At 43.2% G+C, this 15,272-nt stretch overlaps 1 protein-coding gene across 2 annotated transcripts in view; it reads left to right on the forward strand.

Moving 5' to 3' along the window:
• ARMC4 (armadillo repeat containing 4) overlaps positions 1-15,272 on the forward strand; it is a 181,739-nt gene that overhangs the window by 81,613 nt on the left and 84,854 nt on the right. For both annotated transcript variants that reach the window (XM_019531524.1, XM_019531533.1), the window contains one exon: positions 2,780-3,022. In XM_019531524.1, coding sequence (XP_019387069.1) covers positions 2,780-3,022 — 243 coding nt within the window. The remainder of the gene's footprint in view (positions 1-2,779; positions 3,023-15,272) is intronic.

Here is a 15,272-nt window from a genome sequence, read left to right on the forward strand (position 1 = left end):
TGGACTCGATGATCTCCCGAGGTCCCTTCCACCCCTAATGTCTATGAAATCTATGAAATCTGTGTAGAGCTGAAACATAAGGACTCTGCTTTCCTTACTGTTGGTTCCGCAGGAAAAAGGAAACAAATTTATAATCTGCCAATGTTTGGGTGCATCTTTGGCCCTTTATGGCTGTTGCAGCTCAATTTAAGTTGGAACTGCACCAAAACTGCACTTAAGGCTGTTGATAGATGTTTGTTCAAAAGTGTAATGAGGTCTGATCTCCAGTCCCAACAGTCATACCTTCTGTCATGCTACATGTGCATGACAGAAAATGCAGTTGTGGAATTGGGGATCAGATCCAAATTGCACCCTATTGCTGGTGCAGGGGGAGCTCAGGATCATGATCTCAGGTTCCCCTGCACCAGGAAGTATCGAGCCCTTTGGGGCTTCGGTGCACTTCTGAGGGTGGGAGCACTGATCAGCTGCCTGTCACTCTCAGCCATGGCAGCAAAGATCAGCAGACTGGCGCACAAGCCATGGAAGCACATTCCTTCAAGCCTGCAGTGTGCTCTGAGGGCTGGAAGTGCTGATCAATGAACTAGCGCTCCCAAAGCTTGGAGTACACTGGAGCCTTTCAAACCTTGGGAGCACAGCTTAAGGTGCAATGGGCACCAGCCATAAAATTATTACAAATTTTGTATAATCATTTTGTGGTTTATTTCCTGTTTTATCACATTATTAATTTTATGGACATGTAGCCAGGTTACTACTTAAGGCGTGTGTCTACCCATGCATTAGAACTTGCAAGTAAATGCTCCTGGGCAGGCATCCACACATCCAGGGAAGTGGGAACAGATTTGCAAACTACTCCCACTTCCTGAGGCCCTGCAGTGGGCCTGCGCTCCCATCAGGGGGAGGCGCTGGACTCTCCTTGGGTGCTAGCAGGGAGCATTGGGCCAGGAGACCATTGTCTTCTGGCCAGATCTGGGACATTGCTTCCTGCCCTCGAGCGACTGCCTGCTGCCAGGGCAGAAATAATGTTCGCCTGCCCCAGTGGCAGGGACCTCCTGGCCCCAGCTCCCCGACTGGGGGCAGGGGACTTGGAAAGAGCTGCAGGGGAACAGCAGGTCCCAGCTCTCTGCCCTGCTCCACTGGTGGGATTCCCCATTCAGCTGGGGGCTTGTTGCTAGCTTTCCCACCAGCAGATCAGGGCAGGGGACTAGGATCTACCCCTCCCATGCAGCTCTTTCCAAGCCCCACACCTTGATCATCCAATTGGGGCATGGGTCTGGGACTTGCCTGTGACAGAGACAGTTCCCAGTCCCCACTATGCAATCTTAGGGCAGGGGCTGGAGAGCCTGTTCCCCACTCAGCTACATGGTTGCTGAGCTGAGTGGAGAACAGGCTAGGGATCCTGTTCCCTGTTCAGCTCAGTGATCATGAAGATGGGCAGGGAACAGGCTCCTCAGCCCCCACCAGCAGGGAACTCCCAGCACCAGCTCTACAACCACAGTGGCAGCACTGGGAGATCCTTAGCTCCCAGTCTGAGCTCTGTAGTATTGGGGCTCTGGCTGGAAGATAAGGATCTCCCAGTCCCCCACTCTCCAATCGTGATAATGAAGCAGGGTCTGGGAGATAAAGATCTCCCAGCCCCCACTCCCCAATCACAATCTCAGATCAGCGGGGCTTGGAGCTCCCTACTGCTGGGGCAGGGAAACATAGACCCTACCCCAGCAGCTGGTGGCTACCGGGGGCAGAGAGAAATCTCTTGTCCCCTGCTAGTCAGCTGACCAGGAGCAGATTTGCTCCCAGTCAGACATCTACACAAGCGCTACTGAGCAGTAACTAATTGCAAGTAAATTTGCTCCTTGCATTTGCATGTAGCAAATTTACTTGGGATTAGCAAAGTATGCTGTGCAGTAAGCATGTGCATGATTAGATGTGCATGCTTACTGCACAGTAAACTTACTGCTCAGTAAAACGGCTCATGTAAACACACTCAAGATGTTATTAACTGGTCCATCCTGTCTTAAGTGTAACATCTGCCAGGGGCCTAGGATGCCTTAAAGGCACCCGTCTGCAGACAGCAAGATCAGGAGTATATAAAGGTGAATTTTAAGTGACCTAACTTGTGCTTATTGTAATTTAGTTAGGATTTGGCCCAGAAAATTTAATTTTAACTAGAAATTAGATTCGTAAGTATGAAATAAGCAAACAAGCAATGTGTAAATACAATCTAGTTCTAATTCAACCTGAGAGCATACTGTGACAACCACACAAACCAGTCATCATATGTAATCCATAGACATAAAATCCAACAGATGTAATAGCTTTTATCTCTGCCTAAAATAAGACTAATTACATTTTAAAATTACAGCCTTAATTCAAGTAGATTACTTTAATGTTCTGAGCCAGTCAGCTATATGAAATACCATGTCCTATGGCCTGTATCTAGGCTTTGCAAAAGTAGGTTTTTAACTCTTAATTAAATTTTACGTCTATTCACTGAGATTTAAAATTAGGAAAATACACCAGTGCTCATGGTGAGTCTTTTTGATGGTGAGTGATTAATTCAGAAATAAATGATTATTTTATATTCTTTATTTTCTATTTTTCTCTTAATTAATAGCTTAAAAATCAAAATAAATAACTGCACTCTATATTTTCATTAACTATGTTTGATCAATTAATACTGAAGGCATTGCTTTAACACTATAACTACATCATAAAAATGAAAGCATTATCTTGTAACATTAATATAATGGAAATAATGTTTTTTTTTCTTTCTTTTACTTAGATTTCAGGAATTCAAAGTCATAGAAACTTTGGTAGCACTGCTAACTGATCAGCCTGAAGAAGTACTTGTGAATGTTGTTGGAGCACTAGGGGAATGTTGCCAAGAGCCGATAAATCGAGCTATTATCCGTAAATGTTCTGGCATACCACCTCTGGTTAATTTACTTACTGGAACCAATCAGGCACTTCTAGTGAATGTCACCAAAGCAGTGGGATCTTGTGCAGCTGAACCTGAAAATATGATGTAAGTTGTTTAACTTCATAGTATTTTAATTACTTAATGTATTTGTTTGTATGAAAAATCCTGGCAAGAATGCAAATAAAATGTTTGGGCTAAGCCTGGATGTTTAACATGAATGTAAAGATTCTTATACAAAATAAAAACAGACATAAAGTATAGTGTTCATCAGATAGCTCATGTAGGTTACAGAATAGTTGTTTGACATAAATGGGGAATATGTAAAGGGATTTGTAGTGTGTAATGACGTTTTCATATCAAACAGTGCAGAATATTGAGTCACTACCTGATGCACTAGTATGACATCCATTGCATCATGGTAGCTATTAGGTCTGTGCGAGTAGGCAGCTATTCAATCCGGCTTCGGATCCAGCTGCTTTGGATGCCAGTGATCCGATCCGGACCTCTGGACAGGGTTCCTGCTTTGATCCGACTGAAGCAGCTCTGAGGTTTCGGAGCCACCTCAGAGATCCGGCCATAGGGTATCATGGGGAATCAATGAAACATTTATAACTTTGTTGTTTTTTGTCTGATTTGGATGAAACTTGTAGGGGTCGTAGCCCCTGCTAAGAGCTTGAAGCCCACCAAGTTTCAATAAGATCGGTGCAGGGGTTCAGGGGGAACTGTATCACATAGAGTGCACCACATGGGGGTGAAAACTTCAGGAGTGGTGGCCCCTGCTGAGGCCCTGTGGTGTAACACATACATGTGACATGAGTTTTGCTTTCAAGAATTTGGGGTGCAGTTCCCCTGAACCCCTACCCCAATCTTCTTGCAACTTGGCAGGCTTCATGCTTTCAGGAGGGGCTACCACCCCTGCAAGTGTCATCCAAATCAGACAAAAAACAACGAAGTTATAGATATTTCATTGATTCCCCATTATACCCTATGGCCGGATCTCCGAGGCGGCTCCGAAGCTTTTCCAAAGTGGTTCAGAAGCTCCAAACCACTTCAGAAAGCCTAACGAAGCCAGCGTTTCGATCTGGACAAGCTTCTCCAGATCCGAAGCATGGTCTGAAGCCTCGCACAGCCCTAGTAGCTATTACTTTCTCAGTTGTTTCACAGTGAAAGCACATTTCTAGGTTTCAAATTTAAGTTATTGTGAGCTTTATTCAGTGGTAGTTTTTTTTGTTTTGTTTTGTTTTTTACTTCCCATAGATTATATTTACAGTAAAACAGTATGTTTTATGGTAGATTATTCTATATTTAAACATAAATATTTCAAAAGGAAAATTAATAGGAAGAAAAAGGTTTGTATTCTTGAAAGACTTGGATAAATCTTTAAAGTTATTGGTTTTATCTGACTCTAACCCATGAAGCAGATCCTCAAGGAATCCATTTCTAAGCACTTGGAGGAGAAGATGGTGATTAAGAACAGTCAGCATGGATTCATCAAAAGCAAGTCATGCCTGACCAACCTGATTACTTTCTATGATGAGGTGACTGGCAGGGGGACCAGTGGATGTGTTATACCTTGATTTTTGCAGGGCTTTTGAAATGGTTTCCCACAACATTTTTGCAGGCAAGCTAAGGAAGTGCAGGCTGGATGAATAGACTGTAAGGTGGATAGAAAACTGGCTGGCGGATCAGGCTCAGAGGGTAGTAATCAATGACTCGATGTCTAGTTGGTAGCAGATAAGAAGTGGAGTGCTCCATGGGTTGTTCCTGGGGCTGGTTTTGTTCAATGTCTTCATCAGCGACCTGGAAGAAGTGCAGATTGCATCCTTGGGAAGTTTGCAGATGACATCAAGCTGCGGGGAGTAGTAGCTACACTGGAGGGTAGGGCTAGGATACAGAGTGACCTTGACAAATTGGAGGACTGGGCCTTATTCTCATGAGGTTCAACAAAGACAAGTGCAAAGTCTTGCACTTAGGACGGAACAAACCCATGCACCAGTATGGGCTGGGAGCTGCCTGGCTGGGCAGCAGCTCTTTAGAAAAGGGGTTACAGTGGACAATAAGTTGAATATGAGCCAACACTATGCCCTTGTTGCCAAGGAGGCTAATGGCATACTGGGATGCATTGGTAGGAGCGTTGCCAGCAGGTCAAGGGAAGTGATTATTCTCCTCTGTTCAGCACTGGTGTGGCCACATCTGGAGTAGCATGTTCAGTTTTGAGGCCCCCACTTCAGAAATGATGTGGACAAATTGGAGAGGGTCCAGCAGAGGACAGCTAAAAGAATGAGGGAGCTGGAGCACATGACTTATGAGGAAAGACTGAGGGAGCTGGGTTTATTTAGTCTACAGAAGAGGAGACTAAGAGGGGATTCAATAGCAACTTTCAACTATGTGAAGGGGGGTTTGAAAGAGGATGGAACTGGACTGTTCTCAGTGGTGGCAGATGGCAGAAGAAGGAGCAAAAGTCTCAAGTTGCAGCAAGGGAAATTTGCGTTAGATATTAGGAAGAATTTTCTTACTAGGAGGGTAGTAAAACGCTGGACCAGGTTATCTAGAGAGGTAGTGGAATCTCTATCCTTGAAGTTTTTCAAGTCCCAGCTAGACAAAGAGTTGGTTGTAATGATTTGGTTGGAGATGGTCCTGCTTTGAGCAGGGGGTTGGACTAGGTGACCTCCTGAGGTCCCTTCCAGGCCTAACTTTCTATGATTCTAAGTGTTTAAAAGACATATTTGAAGCTCTCCTTAATAGGAATGTTGTTAGTATTTTGTCTTGAAAACAAAAATTCCAGTTTCATTAATCTGTCTATAAGCAGGTACTTATCTCTTCTTTCCCCTTCTCTTTCCCCAGCTAAAGAGAAAGACTGATGCTCTGTTCAGAGTTACTGCTCTCTGACTGGTTTTGTAAAGTCAGAATCATATAGCTTACAAAACAAACAAACAAACTTCACCTGTTCCAAAACGCAAGTCAGCATTTACTGTGTGTGCTGTGTCTAGGACAGAAACATATACCTCAGGGTTTTGGGCATGATTCCCTCATTAGATAGGAGTGAGGTCAGACAGAGAGTTAGCTAAGCTGCTTCTGTTCTGATTTGGATAATTCACTTGATATTCATATAGCAGTGCAAGGATTCCTTTTTTCTGAATAAGGCTTTTGTTTTCATGCTTTGGCTGTCACCCAGTGGCAAAAGGCTAGATAGTACGCACGCAACTGTAAACATGGCTTATATGAACAGTGTTAGACACGAAGTATGAAAGTAAAAGTGAAATTATCTCTGCAGCTTATTTCTAATTAAGACTAGTAAGCATCAGCTTTATATACTAATATATTAACTCAACGGAATTAATCAACTGAGAAATTCAGAAACCAATAAATATAAACTGGCTTTCATAAAACCTCAGATCTATACCCATACTCAGAGCTATCACTTCAAATATGCAGTATGGATAGCTTCAGACTGAAATGTGGTCAGCTCAAGCACCAAAAATAACACCAGTTATAGCTAAAATTGTGGTCAAACAAAGTCTATCTTGTTTTTGAGAAGGAGAGAGTACAGGTTGTTTGGGAGGAAATTTTAAAAAGATTGCCAAGTATGGAGGAAGGAATTGGATCTCAGGTTCATATGAAAAAAAAAATCTCCAATGAAAGTTCCTAACATTATATATAAAAAGGAAATAAGGTTTTAGTTTGGGGCTGTAATGCACTTTTCATTATTACCAAAAAGTAATTAGAGTTAAATGCTTATTATTAGCTAGACTGTTAGTTACATGGGGTCCTAGACAAATAGTACTCTAAGGCTGCAGCATGTTAAGATGACTTCAAGAGAGATTGTGCTCTTATTTTCTCTATGGCTTGATTCTGTAATGTACTGATAATTCTGATCCTGAACAAACAAAAAGCTGAAACACATGCTTAACTTAAGTACTGACTTCAGTCAAACAATTCACATGCTTCAGTGCATTGCTGGAGTAAGTGTTCAGCCTCTGGTCAGATTGAGATGCTAAAGTTCCCCAGCATACACAGGAACTGTTCTCTCTGTCTCTGGATATTTTTCACCTTGGTCTAGCAACCTGTTTCAAGGTCCAGTGCAGTGAGAATTGGAAACTTAGCCCCCTGCTGCTCCACCCTGCCCCATTTGGGGCAGTTTGGCCACTAACAGAGATGTGGTCAGGCAGTCTTTTCTTTACCACTCAAGTGCCAAAACAGGGGATTATTTATTATTTGCTGCTCATGCATATATTCATTATTAATTAATTTTGATTAACGTTAATAATTTAATGTCTGTTGTTATTCTTAGATTATTTCTGCATGAAGCAAAACATTTTGGAATTCATTTTTTACTGCAAGTTATTTTCTGTAGTTTTCAGCAAAAAATGTTGGGAAACACTTAATTTGCGTGGGTGTCTAGTTTTATGTACACTTTACTTTGCCTATACAACAACTTTGATGTGTCTAGTCCTGGCAAAATGTCTGCCATGTATCACTGCCTAAACAAGCAACATCTGCCTCTTTCTAAACCCAAAACATCATGAAACGAACAGATGTAAATGTGTATTATTGATCAAGAAGTAGGTGATTAGAAGAGAACTGCAGTTCTGAACGGAGGATCTTAATAAATTAATAAAGCTAGATACACTGTAATTAGTAAATATCACTGGCAGTTTTTATAGTTTCAGATGCTTTGGAATTTGTAAAATATCTCTTAATCCTGGACTGCATCAGTTTCTTCTTTCATGATATATACTAGGGCTGTGCAAAATTTTGACGGGTGTTTCCTTTTGAAGCTGTTTTGATGTGTTTCACGCTTGAAACAGCAAAATCGAAATGAAACAAAAGGCTTCAAAACAGCTTTGAAACGAAACGAGGGCACTCAAAATGTTTTGAAAGTTTCGAAACGTTTTGAGTTTTGAAGCTGAGCTTGCTGCAACTAAACAGAAACTAAGGAGAGGGATGGGGAAAAGGGAGGAAGGACTGCTCTCTGATACTGGTATCTAGCTCCCTGTTCGATTCCCCAGCTCTCTGATCGCTTCCTCCAGCTCTCTGATCATTTCCCCAGCTCTTCCTGGGGGGACACAGGCACCCAATCTGCACACAGGATTTTAGCAGGCTGCTGAAACTGCAGCAACCTGCCGAAACCCAGTGTGCAGATCCAGGGGCCCACAGTCCCCAGGAAGAGCTGGGGAAATGATCAGAGAGCTGGGGGAATCGAACCATGAGCTGGGAGAATATTCAGATCCCTGAACATTCCCCCTGTTCCTGGTTGGATTTCCCAGCTCCCTAATCTTTCCTCCAGCTCTCTGATTGATTCTGGCTGCAAGCCCCCAGATGATGCAAGACGACGGCAGGCTGGTACTACTGGCTGGAACCGGCGCTGGACACAGCCCATGCCAAGTGCCAGGAAGACTGGTGCTGGCTCCAGCCAACAGCAGCAGCATGCTGTCATCCTGCGTGCAGATCCAGGGGCCCACGTTCCCTGGGAGGGCTGCAGGGCTGTGCCAGGATCCTCCTGGGGGTGGTACAGGCCCCCGGGTCTGCACATGGAACGGCAGCAGGTTGCTGCTGCCAAGAAGTGATATGAGTTTTGCTTTGAACAGTTTGAGGTGCAGTTTTCCAGAAACCCCTGCACCTATCTCCTTCAAACTTGGCAGGCCTCATGCACTCAGAAGGGGCTACCACCCTTGCAATTGTCATCCAAATCAGGCAATAAATGACAAAGTTATAGGTATTTTCATGATTCCCCATTATAGCCTACAGGTGAAACATTGAAACACATCAAAACAGTGAAACAGTTTTGACAAAATAAAACAGTGCTTCAGAATGAAATGAAATGAAATGCTGTCCCTTCAAAGTGGCAAAATGGAAGTCAAAATGAAATGGTGCTGTTTTGCACAGCCCTAATATATACCAGTGCACCTATGTAATGTGGCTCCTACCCCATCACTGAAGGAGAGAGTGAGCCAGGGAGCAGCTGGTAGGCTCCAGGCACTTCAAGGAACTAATAACAGCATAGGGCCTTTTAATAAAATGGCCACCTGTCCCAGGTTCAGCCAGCACAGTGCAGCCAGTGATTGACAGCCTTGAGGTGGAAGCAGTGGGTTAAGAGACCTAGAGAGAGGTTAGAGACCTTATAAAACCAAGATGGGAGCCTGACCAGCCAAGGAGGAAGGGCTATAGACTACCGGGGGCTACAAGGAAGTCCCTGCGCTACCCAGCAGCAAAGCTAAGTATTTCGGCCTTATGTTTTAGCTCATTACCACGGTGTAACATTGACCCAAATTCGGGGTGAAATCTTTTGTTTGGGAGTGTGGAGCCCACAAACAGAATCTGGGGGGAGCACTGCTGTCAGCTGAAGGACTGTAGCATGTGGCAGAAAAGACTGAAACCATAAGTCCTCCTCAAGAGTGAGACTGGGATCGAGAAACCCAATGCTCATGAGAGTGAGAGCTGAGCCAAGGGGCCCAGAGCCCATGAGAGCGAGACCAGGGCTGAAGGGCCCAGAGCCCATGAGGGCAAGACTCGGGCCACCTAGGGCCCATGAGGGCAAGATGGGGCACCAAGGAGCCTAGAGCCGGTGAGGTACAAGACTAAGGCTAAAGGCACAGAGCTTGAGAAGGGTAAGTCCGGGGCTGAGATGCCAGGCGCCCACAAGGTAAGGCTGAAGCTGGGGTCCAAGAGCCTAGTGTCCTGGGACAGTGGACCTCAGGTAGAGGGGCTCAGTCAGAGTAAAACAGGCAAAGGCCAGGGCACCTCAGCCTAAGCAAAGATCTAAGACCTGAAACAAAACCTTGCTGACCTGTAAAGGCAGTAATTAGGCCGGTCCAATTATAACAACAAGGCGTGGCAGATGAGACAAGAGACTGGGACCCTGAGAGGACAGAGGGGGCAAGTGAGACAGAATCCAGGTGTCTACTTGAAAGTGAGTTGGCCGCGTCAGGGAAAGACCGGCTACAACCTGCTTTTTATTTTGACATTTTTTACTGTTATGTACAAAAAACCTCTTCATGTTAAAAGAATATTATTAAAGTTGCAAAGTGAGACATTTAAAGGTTAGAAACGTCAAATACATGTTGCTTTTGCGCCTTAATATGACCCCACAGTGTATATGCACTGTGGCAGTCTTTAATTACATAATAGCATACAATGTTTCTACAAAACCACTATCGTTCTCAGTGTACAGGGTGAACCAGTTAATGAGCACCTCTTTCATATTTTCTTTTATCTTCATTGTACATTATGTCATCCTATTCCAACCCCATTTAGTAGACAAAATTATTCATTTTTGGATTTACCCAAAGAACCTTGTCATTTTCATACTGGATTTTCGCATCTCTATAATATCTGAGTGCCTCATAAACATTAATGAAATCATTTTCATGACACTCCTGTGAGATGAATGTTTTAGTCACCATTTAACAGATAGGATACTCAAGTACGGAGAGATTAATTGTGGGTGACACATTTGTCATAGTACTTACAAGTATATTTTATAGTACTGCATATATTTAGAACATGGCTTCCAATGAGTTTGTTGCAGCAGTGAATGCTTAGCATTTATGCAAATCATGCCTTAGCTTCTCAAGTCAGGTGCCCCAAAAAAGAGAAACACCATCCATGAAAAATTGATTTAACTGCTTCTTTTAGCATGTCACAGGAATTCTGTGACAGAGGGAGGTGTAAAATCTACTTCTCCATGGAAGTCTTCAATGTTTTAACCAGAAGACAGCCATCCTTTCTTCCTGCAGTTCCCTGCTTCATTCACTATTAGAGTCGCCAACCCAATAATATTCATTTTACTAACAATCTGTAAACTTTTATTGCTGACATAGGTTTTTACTAACATATGTTTTGCATCAAGGGTGACCAATCTGAGGCATGGGTGAGTCTGCCTCTGTGTGCAGTACATGGCAGATCAGAATGGGAGCAGGGAAGTTAGGGCAAAGAGAAGAAAGCAATGCCAACTTTCTAAATCTGGTTTGAACCCTCACCCGGAAGCCTGGGGAAATAAATTTTATTTTCCTCCCTCCATCTTGCTGAGTCTCTCAGACTGCTCAGGGCCATGCAACCCTGCCTACCTTCAAGGTGAGCAAACCATTACAGTCAGGCAATGGCCATTGGGATGCAGTGAAAGCATGTGGCTGGGGTGTGTGGAATGGGTTATGGAGACTTCTGTAATCCCAGAGCCCTGAAAGATGGCTCCCTCCAGGGCACCAAGCTGTACTCCCACACAGATGCAATATGGCACTGCTCTGCTCTGTCTATCCATCAACAATTGCATCCAGCCTCATTCTGACAACAGATGTTCACTCAAGCTCACTGTTTCGCACTTTTTTTTATGGATAACTCAGTTTATTTAAGGACTTTACGGACAACCATTTTTGGCCTTTTTCTATGGACAGCTGGCAGCCCTGTTCACTATATACCTTCCAACTTCCGCAACAAACATAGCACATTTCTACAGTGAAGAGTGCAAAGAACACCTCGATTTATTTCCAGAGCATGTTCACTCCAGGCAGGAAATGAGGTGCAATCCTATATATGACCAAGTCATTAAAGGCAAGTATCGTAACTCAATTGTGCAAGAGGGTCAAAAGGTGCAAGAGGGTCAAAAGCCAGGTTGAACAGGCAATCTTAATTCTTTTTCTAACTTTTGAATGTTTCTCTTTTAATCTTGATAATGTCCTTTTATAGCAGGTGGTATTTTGTGTTTTTCCTAGACTTTTAAATAAGCAAATTGAAAACAAAATCATGTAGCATCATGTTGACACTTGGATCATCAGCAGAGTTAGAAATTAGAGATCCACTCCAATAGTTCAAGCAGCTGTTCTGACAGCCATTGTATATTATTTTCTTCTGTGTGGACTAGCCTTAGAGGGAAATGAGGCACTTGTCTGGGTATACAGGTATGTGCCAAATTCAAGTAATGATGAGCCTTAGGTAGCCTGGATTCCATTCTCTGGAGCGGGTATACTCTGGTGAACACAGTGTCCTTGCTTTTCCTTGCTGCTTGTCTCAATTTCTTTGCCAAGATATTCTCAGTTTTCCTTCTATGGCCTGGATCCTTGTCAGATTGGGTAGCATAACTAAGGCAGGGTGACCAGGACAGCAGCTCCACAGTCACTGACCTTAGACAGGGTTTGGAAAAAACAATAGCTGCCACCACAGCCACTCTGCTGCCTTGTTACCCCTCTAGTCAGATCTTCCTTCCTCTTGCTCATTTACTCCCAGCCTCACCTCTTTGCCCTCTTACTCCCTCTCTCTCCTGTGGCAGCCTTGTCCCCTTTGCATCTGAATTATACAGCATCTCCTATAGCAGGAGGAAGAGAGGGGTGTAACTGAGAGCTACGTGTGTGTGCGCAGCTGTGAGTGGATGCAGGGGGCTTATTTGCTTCATGCGGGGTGTGGTGGTGATGATGCCTGTGCAGTCTGGTCAGCATTAAGAATGGTGAAAAGTTTGAGTATAATTGGTGAAGTAAAAAATCTTCCAAGTTCTAGAAGCAAATTTGTACTGAGCAAGTTTGTACTGAGCATATGTAAATTGCAGTTTTACAAAGGCTTACAACTTGGCCAGATTTGAGTAGTTTTCCATAGGATATTGAAGGAACATCCTGATGCAATGGCTAATCCCTGCCAAATTTCAGATGCATAATCTAAATCACTGGGCATGTTGATTTTCCAAAAGGTGTGGCTGCCAGAATTTTTAAACTATTGATAAAACAATATATTTTCCCCCAAGCCTCTGAACTAATATGGCTGACAATTTCCAAAAATATCAGCTTCAAGCAGGCAGCTAGCATGCAAATTTCAGCCAGAACACCTATGGTCTTCAAAATGCTAAGCAAATAAACTTTTATATAGTGGTTTTATACTGGGAAGCATGAAGTAACCTTAATTATAAGTGGTGTAATATATAATATAGCTACTTAGCATCAATATTTAATAAACCCCACTTTTACATAAGATAACTAAGTACCATGGTAGTCAGTGACTTAGCTTAGTCTTATCAGAAGCGAAGAAGGAAAATACATAATGTTGGCCATGGATCTATATTAGAAGTCAATTAAAGTGGTAGCTCAAAGGTTTAATTTAAACCTTAGATATACCTGGAGGACTGGAAATGAATAAAACAGCAAGAAATGCCATTGCTGATTGCATAACTAAAAGATGTAATCATTTTTCCATTTTTCAGTTAACTTTTAAATATTCCAGGGTATAGACATTCTGTACGGCTTAGGTTGATGCACATGATGGAATTTTAAATCTTCTGTGAGCATTTCTTCCCTTCAAGTCACCAGGCAGGAAGCATGTGTCCCCTAGTTTTCCATAAAGGACTTGCCTTAGATTAGTATTATTCAAAAGCACAACAAATGACTGAGGATGGAAATAAAAATGGCAGAAGTAAATATTTACTCAGTGTCCTGCCTGATGTGAGGTTTCCAAGTAAAGTTGGTTTTGAAAAAGGTGCAAAATCCACCTTACATTGAAATTAGGACCTGATCTTTCCCTTTTGCAGGTTCCTGCTGCATAGAAGCTGGGAAATACTTTTGTTGGTAGGGAAGCAGGCATTTTCACTTGCTCTCCTCCATAGAAACAGCAGGAATTGGGCACCAAACTTGTGGATCTCCTTCCTGCAGGCCAATGAAAGCAAAGACATTTCACTTGGAAGCATAGTGACCCCATAATGTTGCTAGTAGAGCTCTACTTCCAGAAATTCTACTGCCAGATTGTTCCTCTGGAAATCCTCTTTTCCAGGGTGTACATATCAAGAAGAGGGAATGTAGGCCAGTTAAATATGTTTGGTCCATGTTAGCTTGTGCTATGTTAATGCCTGGGTTCAGAGGAGAGAACAGTGCTGTGGAGATGTTCATTGACCCCATAACACTGCCTCTGGCCTGCCTAGTCAGTTCAGCAGAGCCTGAACCCCACAGTATACCAGGAGGAGGGATTTCAGGGGCTCAGGAATTTTGCAGGAAGGAAGTTTGCAGCACTCCCATACCTCTCCAGTCCAAATTTGCAGAAGTGGAACATTTGGACTTTTAAAATATTTTACTATCTCAAAAAAGACTACAACAAATTTTGTGAAACACATAAAAAATCTTTTTTCTTTAACAGCAAACTTGAAAAAAGGGTGGAAAGCTTTGCCTCAGAGCAGTATATTTGTTGAAATCATGACCGATTCAAAAGATTTATATAGGTACCATTTTTCATCTTCTATAGTTTCAGTAGTCCTGTACTGTAATAAGGAAAGATAATCAACTTTATCAGTAATGAAACTGAAATATTAAAAATTAAGTTAGGCAGTCTCATGGTAAAATTCATCACAAAGATTATGGGTAACACTAGCAGCTTTAAATTTTCTCATAATTGATGAGTGAGTTCCCTTCAGCAATTACTCACTGATACTACTGTTAAAACTGAAATTTCTGGCATTAATACAAATGCAGCAAGAGACCCCACTGGTAATACAGGGCTCCTCTACACATGCAGGGAGGCTGCTTCGATGTGCTGCAATTATGGCATGTCAGAGCAGGCTCGATTAACTGATTCTGCTGGTATGTGGTAATTACCGATCTCATGAACGATGCATGCCCCCAGAGGCTGCGGGGGAGGGCATGGCAACTGCCTGCAGGTGGTGGCAACATCAGCAGTGGTGAACAGGGAGCTCCTGCAGGCGGCCACAGCAGAGTCAGAGGTGGTGGGGAGGGCGTGGCGAGTGCCGACCAGCGGACAGTGACCGTCCACTCACAGACCCCACCAACAGTGTCAGTGGTGAGCCTGGGGTGGTGAGTGGTGACTGCCTGCAGGCACCACTGGCAGTGTCAGCAGCGCTTCTTTCAGGGGGTGCACGTGTACCCCCTATGCATCACCAATGACTCTGTTCCAGCAGACTCCAGTGTCACATGCATCAGCATCCCCATGCTGAAAAATGATTGCATGGGTGTTTCAAACTAAAGTTCATTCAATGAGCTTTAGTTCAAAGTACCCTGCTGCCATTTTTCAATGTGGGGATGCTGATGCATGTGACACACTGGGCACTTTTTAATTAGTGCAACTTTTGGAGTTGTGCTAATTAAAGTGCTCCCCTTCCCCACTTCCCAGAGCACATCTATAAATGCCCAATATGTTTACATTTGGACATCTCTATACCAGAATGAGATTCATAGACAGAGTAGGGCACCAAAAGTAGGGCATGAGGGATAGATTTGTGTGGAAAGAGTGTAATAGCTTTGTATCCCTTGGCTAAACAACAACTCGGTTTACCTCCCTGTTTATCTAAACTTAGAAAGATCTTGTCATCATAGAGTGACTTTTGTGCAGCCAAGATTTCAGCCTTGGTATTTAAGTGCTGGACAAGGATTAAAGG

This window comes from Crocodylus porosus, unplaced genomic scaffold, assembly GCF_001723895.1.
Source record: "Crocodylus porosus isolate Cpor-Errol unplaced genomic scaffold, CroPor_comp1, whole genome shotgun sequence".
Lineage (NCBI taxonomy): Eukaryota > Metazoa > Chordata > Crocodylia > Crocodylidae > Crocodylus > Crocodylus porosus.